Below are 27,863 nucleotides of genomic sequence, written 5' to 3' on the forward strand. Positions count from 1 at the left end.
ACATTTCACATTTGTTAGATAATAACAGCAGTACTGATATATTATTAAATGCTTATGGAGCTGTGAAATGTCTTTCTGTTTGTTCATCTCTCTTTATGTGGAAAGAAAAGCAGGTTTAGTGGTTTTGTGGTCCAGGTGAAGCTTTTGTGGCTCTTGGCTGTCAGATAAATTTGGCGCACCTCATCATTCTTACCTTCTAGGTGAAACACAGTCTGTCACTTCTGTGGAAAGGAAAAGAACCTCTGGAGCCCCAGAGCTTTTAACCACCACCTTCTGTGCTAGCTGCTGCTGGACTCTGGGCTACAACTTGTCAGTCCTGTGTATAGATGTTTGAAAGCACAGCAGTTGTACATATAATACAAAACCAGCGGAAGTGCCATAGTTACCACCTGTGTGACTTGTGGCATTTTATATTGGTTTGCCTTTCCCCCAGTAGTTAAAATTCACAAACGAGACATTATACTTATTACCACTTATTATATTTATTGCACGTAGCTTGTTTAATACTGACAATATATAGAACATGTCCACCTTCGTTTTGTTTGACACGGTGTTTGGCCACTGTGGTATGTGATGGAATAGATGCCATGTTTAGTCAGAGACTCTCACTAAAGAACAGCACTGAGATGCAGGTTGGACATCTCTATGCATGAGGTGTGACTCAAGTATTTCTAGGTCTCTGCTGGAGTTTTCAGACGCATGGCCTTGCCATAATCTCATGACTAACACGACTGTCATCCCAGCTGGTATGTGAATGTGTTTCCTAACATGACGTCACACAGAACCTGTCAGGCCTTCCCCACTGAATCATGTTACCGGTACGATGCACACACCGAGAGCCCATCAGAATCCCTTGAAGCCCCTATAGTGATTTATGCAGATGCTTTGACTCATTATTATGCTGAGAGGAGGAGGATGGAGAACTGAGAAGGGAAAAACAGAAAAAATGTCCTACTTTTTGAAAGGCTGATATTTGTAACTGCTCATTACTTCTGTTGGTTGGGAGGTTATTTTAAGTACTGTACAAAAACATATGTACTAAACCTGCCCTGATTCTGCTTTGAGCCCTCTGAGGTGCAACTGCTCCTGGTCAGTCACACCTATTTGTGGTTTATTTTGGTTTCAGACATGGTTCAGTTCACCAAAGGACTTAGTGCAAGTGTAGCAGTGTTGCCTTACTTTGGTTCAGTATCTGCTGTTAAGTTTTATCTTCTTTTAGAGTCAAGCAAAAGCACATCTGCATATCTCTCTGCATGATATTTAACTCTGAAGATATTAAATCATATGATAATAAAGATCCAAACGAGACAAAATACAAATATTACTGTGTAGTGCACAAGTAATAAAAAGGTAAGAATGTTTGCAGCAGTGATTGGTCCAAAATATAAACTGCTGATCCTTGTACGGCTACCTTCATTGTTCTGTTTTATAAATAACACAAAGAGATCACAAGAGATCTTCAGACACCCACATTTGGCTCGATTCAGCTTTTCTGAAGCTGTATCATGAACAGATACAAATATTTTGGGAAGTACAGATATTTGCTTTTTGGCTGAACTGTTCGTGTGTCTGTACAATGAGTATGAAGATAAGCAGCCTCTTAGTTTAGCTTAGCATACAAGCTGAAACCAGGAGGAAACAGCTACTGTGGCCTGGCTCCTCTAAAACCTGATGTCTGCACCATTTCTTAGTTCTTTAAAAGAAGCCTTAAGATTTTTCCATGCTGCTGCCTTTCACATCTTGCACTGTAACTGTACTTTCCTGTTAAATGTTTTCTTTTCTAGCTTTATCTTCTGTTATATTTTAATCACTATAAATTTTCTTTTTATATCGTCTACCTCTGAAGGAAAATACCTCTAAAATTCAAACTACTGTTAGTAGTATTAGTGATTGTGTTTTTAAAAATCATTCAGTCATCATTTTGTCCCTCTTTCTTGCTGCAGTGCATCAGGGAGGATAAAGTCTGTCTCACAGGGCTCTGGAGGTTATGACAGCGACAGTGTTGAGATGCATCCCATGGAGGATTGTCCCGAGGCTCAGTACTATCACATGCAGTGCAGGCTGGGTGAGGGGGGTTATGAGCGCTCCCCTGGGTGTGGTGGCGGCGGCTCAAGAAACTGGGGTCTCCGTAAACAGGCCATCCAAAACTGGCAGCGACGACCTTATAGGAACAGCACAGAAGGCGAGGAAGGAGACGTGTCAGATGTGGGCTCCCGGACCACTGAATCTGAAGTGGAGATGTGGGAACAAGAGAGGAGAGCCGTGGCTGAAGTCCAGCAGTCTTCTGCACCCTATCGTCACTATGGCAGGGCAGGATACCGCCCTAACACAGGTAACGTCTCTCTGTGAAGCTACTGAGAGCAGGAGAGATGGTTAGTCTTAGGAGCCAGGAGCCAGGACATCGCCAAATACAGTAAAGGCTGTGAAACGACTCCCTTAAGGGCATGGACTGATGTGGATCTAGGTCAGGTTGAGTTGCAGGCACTGACTGTAATGCTGCAGGAGACCAAAGCTCATGGTACAAACTGCATGTTGATCAGCCATGAGCATATACAGTATATGGTAATCACAGAGGGACGAGGTTCAGTATCTGCTACAGTGTGTAAACAGACTTCATAAACACTTGTGCAAATGTTTGATTATCCATTTTTTCCAAAAGAATTTTTCATTATCTGAATCATCTCAGCTTGTCCTCTCGTACTAATCTACTGTACAGTATGACTGAGCCCAGTTAGACAGCCAGTCTGCACATTACTCCAGCTCCACCATAGATTGTACATCTTTTTGTTAACTTCCTGCCTTGCCAAGCTCTTTAAACTTGCTACTGCTGCCCTCCATTTTTCTCCACTTCCTGTCTAGTTTCTTCTAAACCACCAGGTGGACTTGGGGAGTCTGGGAATATGTGAAACTGGGCAAGAGCCCTGTGACAAATTTGTATGACCTGCTATGACTGCCCTATTAACTCTCAGATTTTTCTCATGTAACACTTGTGTTACCGGCATTTGTCGGTTCTGACGTAGCTCTCTTGCTAGGGTTTATCAGATGGTATGTTTCCCCACCAGCACACAGTTTTTTCTCATCATATAACACACAGCTTGGCTTTTTTAGCTCATTTGACAGTCTTGAGTGTAGGTGGTGTGTGTTTGTGAGAGAAAAGGAGAGAGAGAGAAAAAGAGGAAGAGTGAGAGTGTAAGCAATGGTTCGTAGCCCTGATGGTTTTGAGCAAACGCCTTACAAGGCCAAATATGAAATGAGTCATCTAGGAGCAATCTTGCTGGAGATTCGAGGAAGAAGCCAGGCTTGGACTGGACACATGGTATCAGCGAATAGATGGCAGCAGAGGGGATACAAAGATGAAAAGAGAAGGGGGGAAAAATGTCATCTCATTTAATGTCTTGTGAAGGTTGGCGCCACCATGTGACAGAATGACTGAGTAGCATCTTTACATCAATTCTAATAGAGACTGGCAGTACGGGGTGAGACACAAAAGCGGGAGCAATATGCTCTCTTCTGTTCTCAAAGCTGGGATTCTGCTTCATTCTACAAATAGCTTTCTAATTTATGTCTTTGAGAGTAGTCAGAGTAAGAGGAAATGAAAGCTTATGTTTAGTTTTTGTGTCTTTTCTGCCCTTGTGATCATTAAGATCTCAGCTCATTGTAGTAAAAACAATCAAGGTACAATACACTTCAGAATCTACTGAAATTTTTGAGATTCCAAAATTATAATAAAATCCTTAAGTGTTAAAATCCAAATTCATCCTGGCTTTTTCCCCACAGGTCGGTCGGAAGGGGTCTACACCAAGCCGTGCTGCCATGAAAAGAGTCCGTCCAAATCCAACGAGGTGATCAGTCCGGAGATTCTGAAGATGCGTGCAGCTCTCTTCTGCATCTTCACCTACCTGGACACTAAAACCCTGCTGAGAGCTGCCGAGGTCTGCCGCGACTGGAAGTTTGTGGCTCGCCACCCGGCTGTGTGGACCAGAGTGCTTCTGGAAAACGCTCGCATTTCTTCCAAGGTGCATAGTGACTGTGTATGCAGTCAATGCTGAGCAGCGTTAACACAGTAGCATTTAACTGTAATGTCAGTTTTGAATGTTAAGAAGATTTGCCATGTTTCTTTCTTAGCTACTGAGCACATTATCACAGTGGTGCACTCAGACACACTCCCTCATCCTGCAAAACCTCAAACCAAGACAGCGAGGCAAGAAGGAGACCAAGGAGGACTACCTTAAAAGCACACGGTGAGAAGCACATGCAATCTAAACAGAGACAGATACAGCAGGGATTTACAGTTACACGCTTTGGGCTCTCTGTCACTCTGGGCATGTTTATTTCATTGTGTATTGTTTTGACACACATTGCTTTACAAACTACTGACTGAGTGACATAGTAAATGACTCCTAAAGCTTTGATCGATGAGAAAGGAGCCAATGAGAAGAGCACAGGTTGTTGCAAACTGACATTTTTGTGCTGTTTGATTATGATCATCTTGCAATTTTTTATGACAAGTAGAAGTTTAGTGGGAAAAGGGTAAAAAGGGCATGTTGTAGCTCAAAGCATTTGTTTAGACACTCATGTCAGTATGCTGTTTCTTGTATATATTTTCCCACAAGCATTTTGTTATGTGCTATAAAAAGTAGAAGTGCTTTTCTGAGGGACAGGAGTATTACTTCCACTGCTCTGCCTGTCTTTTTCTGTGGACCTTTACTTACATCTCCACCTAAGTGGCTGTCTGGAGGAGGGTCTGGAGGGGCTGCTGAAGGCCACAGGAAGTAATCTGCTAATACTGAAGATTTCACACTGCCCCAACCTGCTGACTGATCGCTCCCTCTGGCTGGCCAGCTGCTACTGCCGAGCTCTGCAGGCTGTAACCTACAGGTAGACGGCACACTTGGCTCTCATTTCTTGTACAAAGTAACAATTTAATAATTTATCAAACATTGGACATACAGTATCAAACATAGGTCATATAATCTTAAATTGTTATCTTTGTTGCAGAAGTGCCACAGACCCAGTGGGCCAGGAGGTGATCTGGGCCCTTGGAGCAGGTTGTAGAGACATCATTTCCCTGCAGGTGGCGCCCCTGCACCCATGGTAATAAACAAAGAAATATACAACATCTCTGCAGCCTTGATTACAGCTAAATGCTTTATGTTGTGATAACCTATACTGTAGTGTAATCAGTGGACATGGCTTTAATTTCTTTGTGTCTTTCAGCCAACAGCCAGCTCGTTTCAGTAACCGATGTCTACAGACTATTGGAAGATGCTGGCCACACCTCCGCGCTCTCGGTGTAGGAGGAGCTGGATGTGGCATTCAGGGACTGGCCTCCCTGGGTAAATGTTGTGTAGAAAACAATAATTAACAGAGTTGCTTTGTTTCAGTGATTTCTGCAATGACTCTGACATATTTTTTTATTTTTACTTCATAATTAATTGTAATCCACATTCATGAATGTACTGTGTTGCATAACAGTGAAGGGACAGAAGTAGTTCTCAGGCTAGATGATAAAAAAGGTATATATGAGGATATACCCTAGAACAGATGGCAAAAATTCCATTTGACCAGAAACTGAAATCTTTCCCATTTGATACAGTAGTCTTTGAGTCACATACTAATTCAAAGTGATTATTTCAGTATTAAAACAAGTAAATCTATTCATATGCAATCTTTTTACAGCAGTGTACATTTCAGCATTTATGTGCAGTGTATTATGTTCACATTCTCGTGCTTTATCTTCCCTAACTGTTCCTTTATTTCCCCTCCTGTCAGCGAGGAACTGCATGCGTCTCCAGGTGCTGGAGTTGGACCATGTGAGTGAAATCAACCAGGAGGTGGCAGCAGAGGTTTGCAGAGAGGGCCTGAAGGGTCTGGAGATGCTGGTGCTCACTTCAACACCAGTCACCCCGAAAGCCCTGCTTCACTTCAATAGTGAGTTTAGCAGTACTGTGCTGACTAGAGTAGGCCTGAATCAAAATGTCAAAATGGTTTCATGCAAGTCGTACCAAGCTAAGGTGCATTTACTTTTCATTTAAAACTACTTCTAAATAATACCAGCTGACCATAAATCCTCCTCTCACTCATGTAGGTGTTTGCCGCAACCTGAAGTCCATTGTGGTTCAGATCAGTATAGAAGACTACTTTGAGGACCCCAACAGTCCTGAAGCTAGAAAACTGTTTGACGAGATGGTTAACAAGTTGCAGGTAACGGCCCCCGTGTGTCTCAGATCAAACCAAGCACTCGCATATACTGTTCAGTTTGACATGCATGTCAGCTAGTGAGTCATACCGTACCAATTCACTAACAAATATCAAGACAACGAGCAATGAGGAAGAAGCCCACTGGGAACCAATGTCCTTTTCTCTAAAACCACAGTCAGGCTTAACTTTCCATTTTCAAGATGAGCAGATACAATATTTCCTGTGCACATTCAGGCTCCTAACAGAAAGAATTATTGTTTTTGGTCACTGCACAAGTTTTCCCTCATTGTTACCATTATAGCTGCACAATTTTTCTTTAATGTATAAATCCTTCAGGTGCAGTGTTGACCTATGTGAGGGTCATGGCTATCAGAGAGGTTTGGTGTTTGGTTTTTCTTTTTATAGCCAACATGTCCTTGGAGACGTGCAGCACTGTATATACATGACTAACAGTTAGGTTCATAGTTGTTCAGAGGCTATGATGTGTCTATTTTTATTTCAACTACACACCATTTAAACCATGACTCAATCCCTGAAATCCCGGTGATGGTTATTTGTGGACGTGCTGGCGCTAACTGACTTGAACACGGGCTCATTGTGCAAGGCCTGGGTCATCCTTATGGCTGACCGCACACAAACAGAGAGTTTAAAAACACTGTGAAATCCCAGGTTTTATTTGTGTTTTGTCTTGTTTTTTTGGTCAGTGAGTCAGTTTACAGTCAAGATGGTGGGATTGCTCACAGCAGTTAGGTAACCTCTGAAAGCTGCAGACAGCTACGATTTATTTTTATCTCTCCCTTTTCAGATTTACTGTGAAAAGAAAGAACACCAGGGATGTTTAATCATCTTCTTTTTTGAAGCAAGTTCTGTAGAAGTGACACTCAAGAGGGGTTAGAGTTGCACTTCAGTGCTTTAGTCTTTTTTTTTTATTTGCTTCCTGTTATACATCAGTTATTGTGCACACTTACTGCTAATGAAAGAGAATATAAAAGCATGGGGATGGAGGTTGGTAGAAATAAAATGTCTGACTTTCAGATATTTAGAGGAAAAAATCACACGTGTTGCTTTAAAAAAAAAAAAAAGATTCTGATGTCCTTTCATTCCTTTTTCTTCAGGCTCTGAAGAAGAGACCTGGCTTCTCAAAAATCCTTCATGTGAAAGCAGACAGTCTCTGCTAACATCATTTGTGCACATTCTTCAAGTCTTGGGAGAGGTAACATCTTGGCTTCAGTCAATCCAAAACAAAGGTCCATGTGCATCTGCAGCACCAACTGAAACAACAGAAGAGATTGCCATGATGAGCCAGGGCTGGGCTCAATATGCATACTGCACAAGTACAAACTCGAAATCGATATCTCCGTAGTGTTGGTTGTAACAGAAAGTGAGGTGAGGAGGCTTATTTGAACTAACAATGCCACTCTATACAGTATGAGATGAAGGGCCTGTTTTAAACTTGACAGACTCAACCCAATAAAACTGTCAGGTCCTTCTTTCTAAGACGTGTTCTGCTTTCACCATTAAAACGGATCATGTCATCGCACAGAGCCAGATCCTTTCTTGAAACACCCGGAGCCGGGTGACAGCACTGTATTTTAACTGTCTGCATCTCCATAATGCTTGACATAAAAACCTGAGGCTGCCTTCAACACCAGTAGCTTGTGGGCAGGAGCACATTAAAGCATACATACTGTACTTCTCGCAGAGAAGAACATTAAATGGTGGTAAGTTTAAGAAATTGTAGTGAGACTGATCTTGAGTCTCCAGAAAGAGTCAGGAGCTTTGTCCATGTGTGCCTGGGTGAGTGAATGCATAAATAGACTATTTGAGAATTGAATAAACGGTTTTCACCCAGCCTGCCCCGGTCTACTGCATGTTGAAACTGGACAATGGATAATATTTATTGCTTCCACCCAGAACAGGACCGTTGTTGCACCAGCTCCAGGTGCAGCAGTGAGAGCAAGGACAGCCTCCCCCAACACACAGACCTTGACAGTCTTCTATGTGCTGCATGGCAACGATGCATTTAGCCTCATCTACCATCTTCTGCTTCCTCATGTGATCAAGATCGTGTCACAAACCTGGACTCAGTATTTTGTTGTAGGATCACTAAACCTGTTAAGAGGACAAGATGCAATACCTGATCTGCTTCAACACAGCTAGATGATCTGTGATGCATTTCTCTCACAGACTGGTGCCATTTATATCAGTGTCTGTCCTCACTCCAGTGAGCATTTCCTCCAATGTGCCATTAATGTCGGAAGAGGGACCATGTAATGCAGATCTTTATTCTCGTCAAATCAAGGTAACTTATTGGAGTTGGATTTGAGTGGAAGCAGCTCTTACTCAACATAAGGATTTGTATTTCCTACAGAATATGGTCTCCAGTTGTCAAGTGGTGTTATAGTGTTTAGATATCTTCAGTGATTCATACTTAACCATACTAAATAGTGCCATTGTTCATTCATAGGGCTCATCATGGTTGAGTCCCTGTACAGTACTAATTTATACTGCTCATTTGACATCCTGTGGCTCCCTCTGCTGGTGGTTTCAGGTGGTTACACAGCTGACAGCCAAACTCAAAAGCAAGAGGTGAAGTCTCCAGTCCCACCTTCAAATTGGCGCAGTCCTTGGATTAGCTTAGTGTATGTTGCAGCAATTCCAAGAATTCCCACCAAAATCAATCATGAGAAGCACTCGGCCTGTGAAAACAGTTGTATGTCTTATGTGGCTCAGAAGGAGTTTTGACAAGTCTGTGAAAAATAATCCTGATGATGTAATCAGGGTTGTTTCTGCTTGGAGATTACAAATTTACCAGTGTTACTGCTGGTACGTGTGGAGTTTGAAAGAGGCAGGTGTTTACAAGGCAGGGAGGGTCAAACAAAGAATAAACGGAAGGGTAAGATTCACTGTTTTTGTAGCTTGACCTAAACTATGGACCAAAATTTAGGATTTCTCATATGCTGTATTGATTTTGAAATCTCTCACCCACATGTCCCTCAACTTTATGAAAGTGCAATACTAAATCTCTGGAGTACTCTTTTAAACAGAACTCCTACTAAACAATCACTTTGATTTTAAGAACCTGTGAATACACTTTTGAAACAGGTTTAAGAATTAACATTGACGCAGGTTTCTTAATAAGTTGCGCAGTTCATTTGTTTCTACAACAGACCTTAATGTGTTAAGGGTCGATTGTGCATCAGAGCAAGGTGACCGTTTACAGTAATGCCAAGCAGGGGTTTGCCATGTGGGCTTTTCGGTCAGTAATGTTTGAAGACACGTGGCTCCATATTGTCCTGTAGTAATGATATTCCAGGTCAATATGTGAGAATAGTTGTGGATGTCCATTACTTCATGTTCTTCCAGTACTGCATATTATTATCCTGCACTGGTACTGATTGTCTGCTCAGTTTCATTGAGGAAAATGGGTTTCTGGGCAAATGTCACAATAGAGAAAACACAAAAAGCACTTGTTGATTTTGAGTTTTAGACAATCTTGCCTTCACTATCAACTATTCTGTACATACTGTTTGTTTAAAAAAAAAAAAAAAAAAAGCAAAAACAGCAGCAACAAAAAAGGACCAACATTTGATGTTATATAATATTATGGTCATAATTATGAGTGGAAACAGTTGACGTTTACAGGTCTTCATTCTGTAACCATATTCTCTCCAAAGCTGAATGAAAGATGAACAAAGAGAATTATATTATGTATAACAGTAGTGTTGAACTTGTGTATTAGATACTTTATATTAAATGTGCATCAGAGTCATATAGAGATGGAAATTATTTAAGAAGAGGATAAAGATGATAATTCAGCTATTTATTTCTATAAAAAAAGAGCTATGTGTATAATGTTGGCATGTTTGTGTTCAAGCATCAATCATTAAGTTGCCTTCTTAACTGTTTTGCTACTGTGGCAAGAAAACTATTAGATGTTTAAAGAGCTTTGATTGCCTGCAGGTTAATAACTTTTTTTATTTGATCAAGTCTTGTTGCACTAGTGAGAAAATATATTTCCGATGTTTATTACAAAAGTGTTTTTAATGTTCAGCTATTCCTCAATATTTGACTAAATATGATGCACTTTTTTTCTGGAACGCTTATTGGCCCACTGGTTGTTGGTTTAGTCCGAAGCGACAAAGGTTACAACCTGGTGGCATCTTTTGGTTTAGTCCGAAGTGACAAAGGTTACAACCTGGTGGCATCTTCTATTGTCGTCCGAAACTGACTGGTCACTTACATGTTCGGCATCATGGGAAGACGGTTTCGATAGCACGGCAATGACATATGAACTTCTACAAGTGAACAGATGTAACGTTGGCCACCTTTATCCTCGCACCATTTCTCATGTCTTATTCATTGGGAAGTTGTGGTTAAACCTGATTCAGCTGCATTCAAGTGCTTTTTTAGGTTCATTGTCTATGACATTATGCTCGCCTCTTTGTTTTTGCCTTGTACTGCTCTCACATCAACAGTACAATTTGCTTTACTGTGAACATGGACCTGCTGAAGATTTTACAGAGCCTGTGTGCTCTGAAACTGCAGATTAAGCGCCAAGTACGCCAGAAAAATATTTTGGCTTGCATGTGGATTTTTCCGCCTCCGAACGTCAACCTGATTGTCTGATTTAATTTATTTTACTGATTTCAAAATCTGAAGCAACTATAAACCCTAGTGCTTCCTCATTAACTTGCATATTTCATTTTAATGCCATGTTTTATTCCTCCTTTTTGCAGTTACACCCATTCATCATTGACAAAAGTGTGTTCATATACATATTTTCTGTATGAATGATTGTACTCTGCCCATTTCTTTGAATAGTATTTTACACATTACCTCAACACTTATCTGGACAGTTAAGTGTGCTGTTTGTAATGTTTTATGTAGGAGTGCCGTCGGCAGATGCTCCATTTTGATCCATGAACTCCTGAACCAAGATGGGTTTTTGTTGGCTTAAAAAAAACTTTCCCAAAAGAAGATCAGCGTTCTGTGATGACTGCAATAGATGGAAATGTTTTACTGCTCATTTTCACTCATTTGTTGCCATCAATAAAATTGCTTTAAATTGTATATGTTCATATTTTCAGCTGCTCTGTGTGGTTTGTTTTAATAAGAGCCCTATAATAGTTCATTTTATATAATTATTTCTTTGGTAGAAAGTTGTTCCAGTAGAAATTGTTCACACTGAGCTCTGTGGACTATCTGGACTAACAAGGATTGTTTTCATGAAAGACACATTACTGGTTTTTTTTTATTTTTATGTTTATGTAATTTTTCAGTACAGCAAGTAACTTTAAGATCACGGTACCCATAACACAGCGCTGATGTGTAAGAAGGCCAAAAACATGAACTATAGAGGTGACTGTGCTGCACAGTTCAAGCATTTAACAACAAAAGCTGCAAATTCTGCAATCAAATGACATTTAATGGTTTGCAACAGAAAGAAAAGACCATGTACCTACAGTACATGACAGATGCCAGGAGTTGGATGAGAAAACCTTTCTTTGTCATGTGAGCATGTTTGAAGTCTATTCTACAGTTTGAACCTTGGATATACAGTAAATATTTCACCATAAACTTTTCAAAGTGACTCACACTTTCGTCAACCACCTTGTACAAAAGGTCGGACACATAGAAACTAATGCTGAAGGCTAATATTTCCCCCTTGGGAGAACAAAGTACAGGTAAGATGGAAGTGAATGCTGGACTTTGTAGTTCACCAGAAGCTTGACTACAATGTGATTTTATTGTTGGATTTGTAAGTAGGAAATTGTTTGCTAACACAATGGCTGTAACATCTCCAAACCCAAGTGCTAGGACTGTGTGTCTGTGGCTGGTTTTAGAAGTGTCTGCTCCCAAACATGAATTAATGCATGTTTAACAGCACGTTATGCAAGTAATGTTTTGTTTAAATTCTACATACACATACTTGAAACACATACTAAGAATTAAAGTGTGAGCTTGTATCAATTATTTACAGTAAATCAAAACTTGTTGGTAGTCGGTGTTACAGTCTGACTGCATTTATTATTTCCTGTTTTATATTTGTGAGATCTGCGTTCACTGTGCCCACTTTTTCTGTCGAACGTTTAGGTGCTGGTGGTTTATCTTCACATCTAATGGGAGATAAAGGGCAGTTTAAGTTGTACGTAGCCACAAGCCCAAGAAAATTAATTTGGCCAGATTTACAATTATCCGTAGTTACATCTAAATATATGACATTTTAGTTGTGTTGCTGATAGCCTTAAAAGTGGCTTTTAAATAAAAATGTCTTTTCTATTGAAAGCCAAATGGGTCGTAATTCATCTGTTTTTCCTTGCCGGTCTGTTTTGCACCTGTTTTAACATCGCCAGGCTGCACATGTGTCAGCAGAGGACATTCCAGTCCAGTTTTCAGTAACACTAATTTGTACTAAAACAACAGTGCCTGTGAAAAGAGATGACACTGGAGGTAAGTGAGATTTGTTTTGCTTGATTGTTTTATTGTTGGGGGATCTGGGGCAATTAATGGCTCTTAAACCATTCACTAATAAAAGACATGGTATAACTTGTCACAGAATTTGTACAGTACATGCCTCTTTCATTTTTTAGGTCTTAGTAGGTTGTTTGTTGCAACTTTCTTATGTCAAATTACCAAAATCTGTGACTTTATAAAGTGATAACTAAGAAACACCTGAAAGAACCTGACCTTTTTGTGACAGCTGTGGCTGAACGGTTAAGTCCTCGGGCCTCTGCAGCCTCACATGTTCTCCTGCTGGCCTGGGATTCCTGCCAGAACCTTGTCCCCATGTTTCACCCTCTGCTTTCCAACTGTCTGAATGAAGTAGGAGGGTGAGTACACTACCCAAAGAAAACACTTTCAGCTGCCTCATACACAGACTCGCAATGCACAACTAACCATAACTTTGTCAATGGAACTACTGAGCGTGTTAAAACGTCACTAAGCAATGTTTTCCCATTAAAAAAATAAAAAGTCAAATGCACGCAGCTCACATCAGTTATATCTTTGAATGCATGTCAGTTCAGGCCCTCAGTGGCATCAGCACACCAAGTTGGGTATCACAAACAGGAATGTAAATCATCAACACTAAGGGGTTAGATCTGACCAAAAAAAAAAAAAAAAAACTGGAAACGCGAATTTAGGGGTGGAAGAGCCAAAGATCTGTCACAGCAAGGCTCCAGAGAGCAGCCACATTATAAAGAGTTGGTCCACCAGAAACATACAGTGGAAAGCCTTTAATAACAACTGCAGTGCTAAATGTATTTTTAGATGTAACTGTTTCTTTGAATGTCATCTGAAGACTCTGTCATCCAGCCTGGGTCCTGCTAAGGCATTTTGATGAATTTAAATTTCTTTTAAAAAAAATCTATCAAGTTTTCCACCTCTATAACCCATCCATTTTCCTCCGCTAATCCGGAACCAGATCGCGGGGGCAGCGCCCTGACTTCCCTCTCCAGACACTTTAACACTATAACATTTGAGTCATTTAATTAGTTTAATGACATGATGGAATTTGTCATTTCAGGAGATAGTTATTTGATACACAGAGGCACTATGGAGAGATTAAGACATGCTCATCTTAAAAACTAAATAAATAAATGTGGGGAAAACAAGGAAATAGAAGTTTTTCTTCATGACTTTTCCATTAGCACATGCTATACACCACATAATCTCTAAGAACATGTAGGTAGATCTGAATTTTGTTACTTCTTTATCCTGAGGAAACCCAGTTACTGTATATGTAACAGTGAAAGAAGCTGGTAGTACATGTAGGTAGGGAGAAAGTACAGTAATTTACATGGTTGCTAATAAACCTCCCCAGTTTTATCAGCCTCTGACTGCGTTTGATGTAGCAGAGGATTAACACTGTTGTCTAACAGAAGAGAGGATTGGGTTGAGGTCTGTTCTGACACCATCTGTCACTCTGGCACAGCATTAGGCAGCGGCTTGGGAGCTTTTTCTTTTCTTTCCCTGTGCACGCTCTGTCTTGCTTTCACAGATCTGAAAGGATTCCAAAATGGTGACTGTATGAAAATAGCTCTCATCTGTGGTTGTACTCTTGACAGGAGTAGGTGAAGAGGAGATATCTGATGATTGCTGAATCAACAACACTGAGCGGGTCTTCTTAGATGATGAACTTTTATTTTGTTAAAACATTCTCAATTTTCTTTTCAATATTTTCATTATTGTTGAAATAATGTTACATACAGAAGGCACTTACAAAACAAGTTAAATTACAGATGCTGTTATTAAAACATTAAATTACTGATTAAAAAACATGACATTATCATAAAGACAAGAAATGACAGCACCATTGGCAACTTTTGAACAGTACATCTCAAATTAGCATGGTTTGAATCTACAGTGCATTAGAAACAATACTTATTTGTTATCAATATAATAATGCCCGAGCTATGTTTAAGTTAATGATCAAGATAAAAAGCTGAAAACTCAAGGTTTTTTTTTTTGTTTGTTTTTTTGTCACTAGTTTGAGGTTCTATTTATTTTACATATTAGGCTTTGTGGATTCGTGCAAGTCATGGTACATCTCTATCAAACGAGTGGCTTCTTTCTGTCCCGATAACAAAGCACCATGGGCAGTGGAATAGTATTTTCGGTGGGTGGCCTCTCCAGCAAACAGGACCTGCAGAGGCTGAGGAGGAGGAGGAGGAGGGGGAGAGAAGTAAAATGAGCAGAGAGGGAGGGAGAGAAGAATTTAGTCAAGAAACCCAGGTTCAAAACAGGACAGTTCAATGTCAACCTGACATTTCTGGCCTTTGGTGCAGCATTATTTTCATCACTGTGTCCTTTATTAGCGCTCTGCATGTTGGTGGCTACAGTCATTTTCCTGAGGGCTTAAAATTTACAGTAAGTATGACAGGGTTGAAGGACGTCCAGCAGAGGGGTCATGTTGTTCCTTCAGCAGTGTCAAGTGCGCATACAGACCCCATTCACCCTCCACCCTCCACCCCCAAGCGCCCGCCTTTTCCCCTTCACCCAGAATGCATCAGGTTTCATGGTCTATACTGCTGGCCAGGAATCAGCCACCCCTCCCCACCAACACCACCTGTGTTTGGCTGCATGTGCTGGGATGTGAGACGGTAGTGATGACACAATCACGATCCAGCTGTAGTTGATGGAAAGTAACTAAGTAAATGTATTACATTTATTCAAGTAACTGTATTTGAGGTACTTTTACATGAGTATCTTTATTTTATCCCCGTTTATAATTCTACTCCAATACATTTCAGAAGGTTGGACTTTTTACTCCACTGACAGACCCAGTTACTAATTACTTTGCAGAATATAATTACAAAACATCTCCCGTTAAAGCTACCGTATGTAACTTTAAGGTAGCGCTAGCATGAAACTCCTAATCAATCCACTCTGCTCCAGCGCTCCCTCTCATACAATAATAGGAACACCCAACAATATAATGCAGTACAAAAGAACACCACAAACTCCGGCCTCACGGCTCAAAGATAAGTCAGCTTCTTTCTGGCAGCCGAACCTTAAAAGCTACATAAGAAATTATTTGCATTATATTGTACGGGTGTTTTAATTACTGTGTCCATCCCCTGTGTTGAGGCTATCTCACCGGTGCCTTGGTGCTTTTGGCGTAAGGCAGTGGCATGGCCAGCATCTCAAAGTCCCCACCACTGGAGCCCACCCTGGTGAAGGAGTAGGAGCCTTGGATGTAGGGGTTACTGCCCCACGAGGAGCGCAGGATACGCCGGGGCTTTGGAATGTCAGGGTTCCCTGTGGACGGACAAACACAGGAGAGGCAGACAGGGAGTCAGTGCACATAGTATACGGGAAAACCTAATGACAGTGATGTCTGAAAAATCCAGTGCACGACAGAAACAAACTAGTTCAAACTAAGAATGTGGTGGCTGTAAGTTGAGGCCTTGTGCTGGGACGTCCCATCAGCCCACATTGATACATTCTAATTGAGGATATGTCGGATAAGAAGTTGCAAACGACACTGCCATTCTCTGCCCTTGGTCTGTTTTGGATGTGGAAGAAGAAAGGAGGCTGTGGAGGTGAAAAATAAGGAGAAACCGCACAAAATAGTTAAAATCATGGATACTACAGTGACAGTCTCAAGGGGCTACCTAAACTGTTTTCATCTCCTCTAATGATTTGTTATTCTGAACAGCCAATCAGAGTGGTCTCGCTTGCCGACGAGGCCCGCTGCCAATTCAACATACTGAATTAGCTGAAAAGTCACAGACAGGGTCCGACTAGTGCCGTCGGCTTGGTGCATCACTGCACTACAGGTTAAAACTTGATTTTAAGGTTAAAGTTAGAAGTAGGCTTATGTTGGGGTTAGGCATTTAGTTGTGATGGTTACAGTTGGGGAATGCATTATGTCAGCAAGTGTTCTCAAAACTATAGAAAGGCCAAAGTCTCTAATTTAAAGTCTGCTTTTATAGGTCCACTGACCTTATCAGGTTTCACTGACCTTATCACGGTTTATCAGCTCGCACTTTGACCCATTTCTGAGGAAATCACATTACCAAAGCATCACTTTGCTCCCTGCACTAATCTAGTGCCTAATAATTCAACCTATAATCGTGTGATGAAACGTTTTACATTTTATGTTGCTGTCATCTTGAATTCTTTTAAGATTCTCTATTGCACAAGAAATAATTTTTTAAACTAGCATTCATGCATTTGTGCGTGTTACTGTAACAAGACAATGGCGTATCGATCAAATGTCTGTTAAGCTAAAAGCCTCTTCACCTTTTCTGACACACGATCGATCCTTCTGTTCGGTCCTTTGCTTTTGTGGTGGTGACAGCAGAGCGGTTAGCTGAGACTCACCCAACACAAAAACGGACACCTGAGTCATTCAACTGTATTCAGCCTTTTTTTTAACCACGATAAAAGCGACGCGCATCACAGCTGAAGCTTATGTCATTTCCTTTATATGTAACACAATGCGCCAACCAGAGTCATAGTTCATATGAGTCACTGTGCTGACAGACTCACCCTACATTACCAAAGCTAGTGTGTTAGTTTTGGATTACTGATTATTTACTGAAAGAATTACTGAAAACCTAACTAGAATGGAAGATGGAGGAAGATGAGCTGTGTAATTTCTGTCAGAATTACAAAAGTACTTTTTAAACAATATTTCCTCATTTGGCTCAATAATCAAATAAAACAGTCAGAGGACTTGAGTATTTTAAAAAGGGAATGAATTAATGTGTGTGTATCAAGCTAGAAAACCCACAAACGCTCTTGCAGTGTAAACAGGATGCATGATGGTTACATGTGCCCACAGTGTACAACAGTTTCCCCGATTGTGTCTCAACCTGTAAAACGCCTCAGCAGCTCAGTGCAGGTCTCGGCCACAGTTTCATCATCGCAGCGCTCCATGTACAACGCCTCCTGCCCGCAGATCCAGCCACTCAGCATATAACCATAGCGCTCCGGCGGGTAGAGGATATCAAAGCTGCAGATTTTCTTGTACCACAGCTCCTCTGGGTAGACCAGTTGTTCCAGCTGAGCCTCATCCTCCCACACAAACTGGATGCTGTTGCACTCAGGGCTCCAGAAGGCCTCTTCAAACTCTAAGAATATCTTATCGGTGGTGCTGATGCCTAGTTTCTCGATGGCGAGCACCTTGTCCTCAGGCAGAGAAGGGGAAAACATGGCTTCGTGGTTCTGCTTCAGCACGCCCAGAGAAGCTGTCACAATGACGTGGTCGGCCGTGATCCACTCCTCATCTTCGCACTCCACATAAATGGGGGGACCCAGGATCAGAGGGTCCTGGTGAGATTGGCCACCGTGGCTGTTTTCATTGTGGTTACTGTCATGCCTGATGTCACTGCTTTTGGCGATGACCTCCTGATGCTGGGCTGAGTAGTTCCAGTGGATACAGCGAACAGGTTTGCTAAGGCAGATGGTGCTGGAGGGCAGGTCCTGGGACAGGAGCTCCACGATCTTCATAAAGCCTTCAGGAATGACATAATGTGCCCCAGGGATCTCTGTCCACTCGCCAAACTCACTCAGAGACACCTCATCCATGCTGGGAGAGCTGCTTTCACAACTCTCCACCTGAAACCACATCAACACAGATGATCAGGTCACATACCTAATATCTGCAGCCACATTGCTGCTTCATGAACTATAAACAAATCTCCAATTTGCTGTTATACTCGGAGACAACATCCGTGGCATTTTACACACTTTCCACCCATTAAATCCATACTTTACTGTAGGTCCTGCACTGTACCCTGTCACTCATGTATTCTACAGCTATGTTTCTGAACAAACTGGCATGACTGGTTTAAAGTAGGGATGCACCAATTTATCAACTGTACATCGGTATCAGTCATTATTAGCCCTGTTAACTGCCATCAGCCTATCAGCAAATAAGTTGATCATTCACCGATGGCAGTGGCCAGTGTTTATCTGAAATGTGATAAAAGCTATGATGGATATTGGCCTGACTAGTTTTTATTACATGGCACACATTCTGCAGCTAGTAGTCGACGATGGCTACGTATGTACTGAAGAATTCTTCTCATAAGTGGTGTTATAGCAGGCTAAAAAGGCTTTTGATAGTTATTTTTCAGAAGAAGAAACGTGCCATTTAGGTTATAACAAGGTTATAATAGCCTATTAAAGGTTGTTTCACAAACTTGTATGATTGAATCTGTGCTCATTCAAAGGTAGCGTGATACAGGGCTGAAAGACTAAAATGTAAATATATATATATATATCAAAAGGAAGAATACATAACACGAACAAAAAACATTGATATTGGCACCAGCTTTTGGCCACATTATTATTTTAAACATTACTGTTGGTATCGGCCCAGAATTTTACTATTGGTGCATCTCTAGTATAAAGCATGCTGGGAACACATATGTTTTATTTAGAGGACACAGGGGTGTTATATAAAAGTAAAAATATGCTACCGCGTCTGCCCCTTTAGCTAATAAGCAACACTGTGGCTATTACCTGGTGACTAATGCCCACCATCTCTTCTGTGCTGCATTTAACAGCACACCCTTTTTCCTATGTGCTTGTGTGGGTGGAATAGTATTCAAAGAACAGAAATATATTAAATGGCAAAATTACAGCGCATCAGGTTTCCTTTAAGATGTTTTCTTAGGTTATAATGATTATAAGGAGCGACAGTTCTCGCCCTCAGGTGCTCTTGTGACATCTTCCAGACAGAAAAGACAGAAAAATATCACCTCTAATATAGAAAGGCAAAACTCTCATACTATTCCTACAAGTTGTTATCAAGCAAACATGCCAAATCTTGGCTGGTTACAGCTTCTCAAATGTGCTTGCGTGCTGCTTTTCTCTCTTGGATGTCAGTGAAAATTTGACTTTGTTTTGGACTGTTTGTGGAACAAAATAAGTTATGTGGACATATCGCTGTGGGTTCTGGGAATTTGTACCGTTTCAGAGAGCTGTGTTTAAAATAGCAAAAGCCCAGGCCTGAATAGTTGTCAGTGGATATCTACATGGAGTACATTTTAGGAAGAAGTAAATAAAAGCTCATAATTACTATGCAATTAGTAAACCGGTCTTTTTGTAATTTATAGCTAATTATCGTCTAAGTCTAATTAGCCCTTGTTATCAGGCAAATAGATTAGATTTGTAGGTTTGTAAACTGTTTCCACATCATTTCTACATTTCTGGCTTGACTCATGAATGCATTTCACTGACGTTTATCTGAGAGCTTCAGTGAAACATTGGCATTAAACCAGTCCTTAAGGCAAAAGCACCTCCCCGTTCACAAATGTACTGTGTCTGGAAAGGAAAACAAAAGCGGAAACAAAAATAGAAGCCCAGGAGGCGATACTGTAGGAACTGTGTCACACATTGAAAGGCAGACATGGAAATGGAGAACATGTGCACACACACCTTGAGGTACTGTTGAAGCATGGACAGTTTGAGCTTCTTGGTGCTTTCAGAATCATCAGGATCCAACATGATCTTCTTGCGCATCACGTCTCGTGTAAAGACGCCAACGCTGTTCTGGCTCTCCGCGCAAACTGGCTTTCCATTCTGGAAAAACTCCTGAGTCAGCTCGTACACCTAAAGGAGGGTGAAAGGCAAGAGGCCGAGGGTAGTCAGGAAGAAGAATGAGGAAGGATGTAAAGAAAGTAGAGGATGGTGCAACAGGAAGCAAAGAACCAGTTCAGTTCAGTTCAGGGCTGAACTGATCAGTACTCGACTGTGTCAGATGGTAAACAGTCACTTCTAGCATGATGGAGAACCACCATCGTGTAGCGCATTAAAAGTAAATGCTGCCAGCCAGTAGCTGCTAGCAAATTACTAGAAAAATAAATACTGGTACAAAGAAGCTAAAGCCCTGATAAAGCAAGTAAGGAGAACGTGTAAGAGCTGCAGGGTGCTCGAGACCGTAGCAGTTATGGTTGTGAAGCTCATGTTATGGAAAATTCTGCCCTCTTCTCACTTAACAAGAAAACAAAAGCAAAACAGTTTAGAGCCCAGAGCATAATGAGTCATATGGTGGTGTGATCATCATCAAGCTGAAAGGGAGACAAAGGGCGTATGATCTTCATCACACTACATCAGGGATTTTCAACCAGTGGTCCACAGCCCTCTGGTGCTCCACAAGGGCACTGCAGGTGGTCCCTGACTATGCAATCAATAATGTAGTTTTACTTTTTTGGGGGGGATTTTTAAAATGCATTTCCATGTATTAGTTATTGTTTGTGACTAATCAAATAAATTAATGTAAATATATAAAATTTTAAAAAGCCAAGGTGACTTTCAGGATTAAAATTGTGCCTATCCGGTCTATCCACCCCACAACAACAGTCCTCAGTTTACTTTTTAGCCAGAATGGTGGTCCCTGGGTCAAAGTTAACTGAAAAACCCTGCTCTACACTATGTCAGTCAGGGCTGAGTTACATCCTGGAGATGGCAGCTTGAAGACTTTCCATGTCAAAACTGTTTTATTTATGTATGCTAAAGCAGCTAATTTGTCTGAGTGAATGCATATAGTATATTCTGTTCTGAGGAACTGAAGCTGCTACTGTCTCTCTAAAGGTATTCAGATTTAAGGGTGTTAGATCCCATTAAAAAGATTATCACAGAGAGACAGGAAGGTGTGGTGGATTGTTTTGAACCACACAGAAAACCCCGCTGTACAAGGCTTAACAAAAACAAAATGTCTTCTGATAGTTCTATACCGTCAAACTGCAAGTATTTTTCCAGACCTGGCTTACTTAAACAGTAACAGACATGTTCTAAGGGGCCCGTTACAAAACTAGGAGCAAAGAATTAGGCTAACCAAAATGGTCATTCCTTGTTAAATAAGTATCCTTTGGTGGTCATCTCACTGGACCACCTCCAGGCTGAAGTTATGTTTAATAGCACTTGTAGATATAAGCAGAGATTGGGTGCAGACTCTGAGGGAACATAACCACTGGTTTTGTTTCCACTTGAGTAGCTTCAAAGTTGGAAACATAATCTTCTCCCGCATTGTCTGACAGTATCATATACAGTCTATTCTGTATCAGTTCTTTGTTGATGTTGGCAAGCATTCAAACTAGAGACGCCAATGAACAACAAATGAACGTCTGGCTGCACAGTTCATAATGACTGACCCACCAGTTAAAGAGTTACCACTGACTTTATATAATCTGGTTATTGTGTCTACGTTATGCGACATCATTTAACCCAAATATTTGGGTGCCCTTGTCCTTGCAAGCGAGTGTGAATTCATGTGTGTCCCCTCACCTCGTTGTACAGGTCACTGAACTCCTCCACCAGGTCCTTGGGGATCCTCTTCCCAACATTGGTCTGGTAGTGAGCCACACCATTCTTGGTGTACAGGCTGATGCGTCCCACGCTCCTCTCCCCGTCTGTGGTGTGCTCCAGCAGCCTGTTGTCCTCTGCTATGTGGTACACTGGGTTCCCATTGGCACCATGGATCCAGGTGGCTCCAAGCTCCAAAGTTGCTTTTCCTACAAAACAGAAATCAGTGTGAGTTAAAACTCAGCATCTCCTGCATGGGTCTGATGAAACTCTATACTCTGCTTTGGTATGAGGGTTAGACATTTATATAGTCTAAGAAGGAGGTCAACTCAATTACTGAAGCCCACTGGAATACCATTCATTATTTACCTGTACCTGATGGCATCACACATGAGTATACAGGAGGTATATAACATTCTCTTATATAATAAAAACAGGCCAATGCAAAGACAAAAATGACTAAATGCTTCTTTAATTACATAATGTTTAAGCACATAAACAAGCATTTAAACAGACTTCTCTGTGTGCCTAACATACAGGTTTACATGTAACTGTGCAGAATGACCTCTTACATGACCTCTTGTATGTGTATAGAATATGACAGCCATGAGCAGATGCTGTTCCCTGTCTGTACTCGCCAGTTGGAGAAATATGATTGAAAACAGCAGCAGGCACATATCTCTGGCACAGAACCTGCACATCACTCAACTTTGTGGGGAAAATCTACCAGCATCACTCAAGCAGATCAAGTAAAAAAAGCATCATTATTTCTCCTGGAACCAGACACACATCCAGCAAGTGTATTAAGTCAATTGTTTAGAAATCAGATTGCACGAGTGAATGACTGACTGTTCCAAGCAAGTGGAAAGTTAATGTGACAGATGTACCGTAATAGAGGTCTACTAGAGATTAGATAATAGTGCCTCTAGGTTGATAACTCCACCTTACATCAGAAGATTCTTTGTTCATATATCTGGAGTCAAACAGTGCTTTGTATGGATTTCACTCAACACACTGTAAAACTTTTTTTTTTCCAAGTGTACATTTTGCTGGTATGGTGCAGAATTTGAGTTAAACATTTTTCTGGTGAAACAATCAGTTATTCTGTGAGTGGAACTATTACTGCACAGTTCACTTATTGATACCACAAACCCTGAGCAATAGCAAGAGTTAGATTGGAAGACAAATGCAACTCTTACATCTCTTTGTTTAAAAAGGCTACAGCCAGCACAGTTAATTCCGCTTAACATATAAGCTGGAAAACAGCCTTAAAACACACTGATTAATTAACTAATTACATTAATAATGTTATATCTTGTTTGCCCGTACAAAATAAGTGTAAAGAACATATTGGGGTTCTACAGGACTAATGAATTACCAATATGTCAAGCTATTTAAGTTATAACTGTGTGTTGGTTTTACCACTTTGTTGTTGCTTCTATATCAGGGTTTGCTTGATGAGTTTTAGATATCCGAGCTAAAATAACTGCTTTAGAAATTCAAATACAGGTTAGAGAAAGAGGCAAAGCAATAATAACCCATGAAAGTGATGTATGTTTAAATTTTACTAAATGAGAAATACACTGTAAAAATAAATCTTGTACTCTGGTTTATACTAGAGATGCACTGATCCATCGGCGGAGATCGGAAATGAACAGAGGAGCCTGCAGAAACACCTTGGAGAAGAAGAAACTCCATCCGAATCTCAGACGAATAGTACACAGTGAGGGAATTACTGGTTACACAAGGGATGCATATATATGTAGAGTGTATCCAACCTGTGGTACAACACAGCAGATACACACTACACACACCAAGAAGAACTGTGTGTGCTCCGTAGGACTGATGTAACAGACATTCTCCTGTTTCCGTGACCTGTTCCACCTGTTTATATCTGAAGAAGTACAAATATTGTACTTCATTTTTAGTTGGAGGTTTGTTAGAAAGAAATGTAAAACTATTACGTTTTATTTTTATTAGTTTCATTACTTAACTTACAAAAATGTTTGCCCATGTTGTCAACTACAGTTCTTAGAAATGAAATCGCAATCAGCCAAAGAATTTGCAATCAGCACATCTCTAGTGTAGGATTCTAGAAGTGACCGTGTTTAGATCCTGTTTCTAAATATGTTTACCATAAACTTTAAGAACACATCCTCTTACCGTGCTTAATGCTGTGAACTCGCCCGCCGATGTGGTCTGATGCCTCTAGGACAGTGACATCTGTGAAACCGTTTTTCAGTAGGACCTTAGTTGCAGCAAGGCCAGCCAAGCCAGCGCCAATCACTACTATTCGAGGCTGCCGATGAGTGCGTAGGCCGCTACTAAGAGGATCATCAGTGCTGTCTGAGGAAATGTCACAACTTTGCATGCCGTCCAAGCTCTTCTTTGATGGAGTCTGAGATTAAATTACAGAAGTAACAAGTTAGAAAAGGCACATTCAATGCCGAGTCAGCAGAAAACAGAAACTAATACAGTAGAAGCTAACACTACAAGAACAACAACAACAAAAACATGGACAAATTAACCAAAACTGTTTTCAGTTTACCCAAAATGTTTCAAATTAACTGATCTTTTAAAGCTTTGGGCCCACATTATTATTATTTGGCCTCTCTGGAGCTCTGATGCCTCATACCGTTTATTAAGTCCTAGCTGCACAGACCCCTTTTATAACCAATAAGGGCTGTTTATTGGCATTCCCCCTAATTTGAGCCACATGTACAGCTGTGTTTATAACTGTGATTAATTTAATTTAGTCTTTTTCCATGACATGTTGACATTATTCCGTCTACCAGCTGTGTATTCTGTTGTACAATAGAATTGAGCGCAAGGCCAAATTAAAGGTCCTGATACTACCCTGTTATTTCTATCTTAGAACAGACCATGCACACGCACAAAAGAAAAAGATTTCTTATTGCAGCCTTTCTAATTATACTGAACTTGCTCAGCTACAGAACGAAGAGTACACAAACCACCTTGTTTTTCCAGTACAAAACGTTACTTGCTCTGAATGTATGGACAGCTGTGTGTAAGAATACCACAGTGGGAGTCTATTCAGAAGACGTTCCTGTTAACCCAGCAGAGACAGCTACAAAGAAGCCACATTAAGTGGCAGTTTGTCCATGGAAGATAGAGCTGGTATTGAATAGCTTTTTATATAAACTCATTTCCCTTTCCTGAGCGATAATATCGACTAATCTGGGGTAGGACAGCTGTGGTATCCTGCTGTTACATGATATACAAACATACTATACATAAACATTGTCCCTGCTTTGTTACTACAACAAGGCTGGATACAGGGCGGTACATATGGTGCTCTGTAGAAAGTACACACTTCAAGTTGAAGTCACACAGCGGAAAGAATTCAGTGGATCTAGTTATCAAACCAGGTGGCATGGTGAGGCAGTGGTCTGAGATGCTGCCATACTGTTGACATTGTGGGAACTATCAGCTTAATATTTCTGGGGGTGCTGGGCCACTGTGAGTAAAGTTACTGATCAGCAGGCCCAGACGGGGTCTGCGCCCGCACAGTTCCGACGCCGCCTCTGCTGATTTTTTGCGGATTTTTGAAAACAAAGTAGAAACTCAGAATGTAAGCACGTTTGCCCCCACCTGCATGTGAGCAACAGTTGTGTGATGTTGTGAATGGTTTTTTTTTGTCATTTTCCAAGCCAAGGATCTGACATCCACCTCTATTTCACACCTTTTTCATTCCTTACAGAACGATCTACGACACTTCTCATGTCAACTTTCTAGAGCCGTTCCCCTCAGTAGCCCTAACCCTACATTTTTATCATTCATTGAATTTTACTCTACTTAATACTACTACTATATTTTCATCAAAGTGTTTTATCCATAAACAGCCCATCAGTTGTATGATCACTATATATCACTGTGATATAAAATGGCACATAAGCTTCCTGGACAGTAAATCAGGCATCCTGCATGCCCAAAAATGAGAAAAATGCATCTGTGCCCTTCATAAAAACACACTGTGTGAAAGTGTTGCTGGAGTATCGCCCTCTTCAAACTATTTCCTTTCTCCTTGCACCTTGGAAGTAGACAGTGTGCCAGAAATACCCACTGTACTTCCAGGAAGAGGGGGACCAGGCTGTTCCGGGCTCTTATTGTTCCTTAGAAAAGTTAAATGAGGTCAGAAAATTGTCACTTTACTGTAGTGCAGGAAACATTTTTGCATCCCTCCTTGAGAAAACATCATAGCTATAAAGATTCAGTGTCCAGTACAAAATATAGCAACAATGATCCTGAGTGAATAACAAATACCATTCATAGACAGCGTTTGATCACTTGACACTCAGGCCTCGCTGACAGATTGTGCATCCCACTCTGGTTGTTTCTAATTCTGCGGCTGGTTAATATACTCGCCACATGCCACCACCCCACACGCTACACCAGCACCACAGATTATTATGTGGGCTGGCCTTGGGAGGCTAGGCCACTACCACTGACCTAGAAATGGCAATCTACGGTACACTGCGCCTGCTGGTAGCCTTTTCAAAAGCAGGGTCAGCTTTGAGCAGGAGTATCTTAAATGACTGTGTGTGAGCGCTTCACTCTCCTTTAAGTTTGAACGGCTATTTCCAGCTGTGATCAAACACATCTGCATTTAGTTTGTCAGTCTCGTGTGATTATTAGAATGATAAGAAACACCTATACTTCTCTAAATCAAAAGGTGGGGTGGGGGGGGCTGTGCTGTTGTAAACCACACTAGATGTTCCCCTGATGCAGATAAAGAGGAAAGCAGTGTCCTGGGAGACTACTGTAGTACAGCCACATACACATGCAAATTACAGAAGTGTGGCCGTGATGACGGGTCAGTTATCACCACTGAGAGAGTGACAAGACAAAAGACAATGAAACAAAGGTAAATAAAGAAAACACATTAAAGAATAAGCCGTTGTAATCTGGAATGTTAAACCTTGAAATATAACAATATACAGTTTCTAATAAGCTGCCAGGTCAGTTAAAAAATGAGGTTTAAAAACTTCTGATTTTACAGCTATAGGAAAAAAAAAAATCTGAATGGCATCAGATAAAGGGGAAGACAATGAGAGCCAGTCTGATCCATCTGTCAGCCTTAATGCTGACTGGTTACTGCCACGTATAAGATGTGATGCCACAGTGGCAGAGGTTTGACACAAAGCAAACAACTTCACTCAGTGGCTGATTGGGAAAGACGACACGTGGTGATACCACAACAAACCTTAAACACGTTTTAAAGCGGACAAATAAAAAGGAAAAGGGGGGTAAGTCCACTTTGTTCCGGGCAGAACACTTTGTCCAGCTGGATACGCGCAGCGACCCACAACGCGCGTCCCTAACATCTGATCTGGTTGATCGGCTTGTGTGGTTACATGGGCTGTTTTCGTGTAGCGTTTTCCTGCCTTGATCAACACAGTCAACTGGGTGACATTTACTATAAGGTCTAGCGGGTACGGCCGCCAGCACTGCTGGCAACTACAGCAAATAATCTGCTACCACCGTTTTCTGATACACCCTGTTCTTTTAGTGAAATCACAGCACTAGTAATCAGCGAACAACTGTTCCGTTAAATATGGTTTCACTAGAGCTCACCTGACTCTTGGTCTTCTGCTTTTAAACCTCGGAGCGCTCCGCTTTCCTTTGTGCCGTTTTCCCCACAGACCGGCTCCGCTTTGTATTTATGCCTGGAAACCAGAAGCAGCCAGTTTTTCCGTGGCCGCTGCCTCCTCATGTATTATATGTTGGGAGCGGTGACGACAAAGACCAGCCCTCTACTGAGTAATGAGAAGTAAGCCTGCTGCGTAATACACGCACACAGATACACATCCTTGTTTTGTTCACTTGTGGGCACTTTGCATTGACGTCATTCATTTACTGGAGACCACAACCCTAACCGT

General features: G+C 41.1%; 2 protein-coding genes across 3 annotated transcripts in view; one reads left to right on the top strand and one right to left on the bottom strand.

Annotated features, from left to right (window-relative positions):
• The window catches only part of fbxo41 (F-box protein 41), a 37,212-nt gene extending 27,456 nt beyond the window's left edge, over window positions 1-9,756 (top strand). Inside the window, 9 exon segments of the mRNA XM_020602022.1 lie at window positions 1,944-2,332; window positions 3,778-4,016; window positions 4,126-4,241; window positions 4,726-4,878; window positions 4,999-5,094; window positions 5,218-5,336; window positions 5,773-5,931; window positions 6,089-6,204; window positions 7,317-9,756. Of these exon segments, the coding sequence (XP_020457678.1) occupies window positions 1,944-2,332; window positions 3,778-4,016; window positions 4,126-4,241; window positions 4,726-4,878; window positions 4,999-5,094; window positions 5,218-5,336; window positions 5,773-5,931; window positions 6,089-6,204; window positions 7,317-7,379 (1,450 nt within the window). The 3' untranslated portion in view covers window positions 7,380-9,756.
• Window positions 9,757-14,361: 4,605 nt separating this feature from the next.
• Window positions 14,362-27,793, bottom strand: smox (spermine oxidase). 2 transcript variants are annotated; one of them, XM_020602105.1, is made up of 7 exons: window positions 27,559-27,786; window positions 24,127-24,361; window positions 21,946-22,172; window positions 20,098-20,271; window positions 17,526-18,270; window positions 15,803-15,963; window positions 14,362-14,857 (listed from the first exon to the last, which is right to left on the bottom strand). In XM_020602105.1, the coding sequence occupies exons 2-7, from the start codon at window positions 24,332-24,334 to the stop codon at window positions 14,711-14,713; spliced, it is 1,662 nt and encodes a 553-aa protein (XP_020457761.1). In that variant the 5' UTR covers window positions 24,335-24,361; window positions 27,559-27,786; the 3' UTR covers window positions 14,362-14,710. The 2 variants fall into 2 exon arrangements, with proteins under 2 accessions (XP_020457761.1, XP_020457762.1); XM_020602106.1 differs by lacking the exons at window positions 14,362-14,857; window positions 15,803-15,963 and adding an exon at window positions 15,970-16,239 and having other exon boundaries at window positions 27,559-27,793.
• Window positions 27,794-27,863: the final 70 nt, after the last annotated feature.

Source organism: Monopterus albus, unplaced genomic scaffold, assembly GCF_001952655.1.
Source record: "Monopterus albus unplaced genomic scaffold, M_albus_1.0 scaffold54.1, whole genome shotgun sequence".
Lineage (NCBI taxonomy): Eukaryota > Metazoa > Chordata > Actinopteri > Synbranchiformes > Synbranchidae > Monopterus > Monopterus albus.

Excerpts from the sequence above, each read along its gene's own strand:
- smox (XM_020602105.1), bottom strand. The coding sequence starts at position 24,334 with ATGCAAAGTTGTGACATTTCCTCAGACAGCACTGATGATCCTCTTAGT. Across the intron at positions 18,271-20,097 it reads TGCTTCAACAGTACCTCAAG|GTGGAGAGTTGTGAAAGCAG; the intron begins GTGTGTGTGCAC and ends ATGTGGTTTCAG. Across the intron at positions 15,964-17,525 it reads GCTGCTGAGGCGTTTTACAG|GGAACCCTGACATTCCAAAG; the intron begins GTTGAGACACAA and ends GTCCGTCCACAG.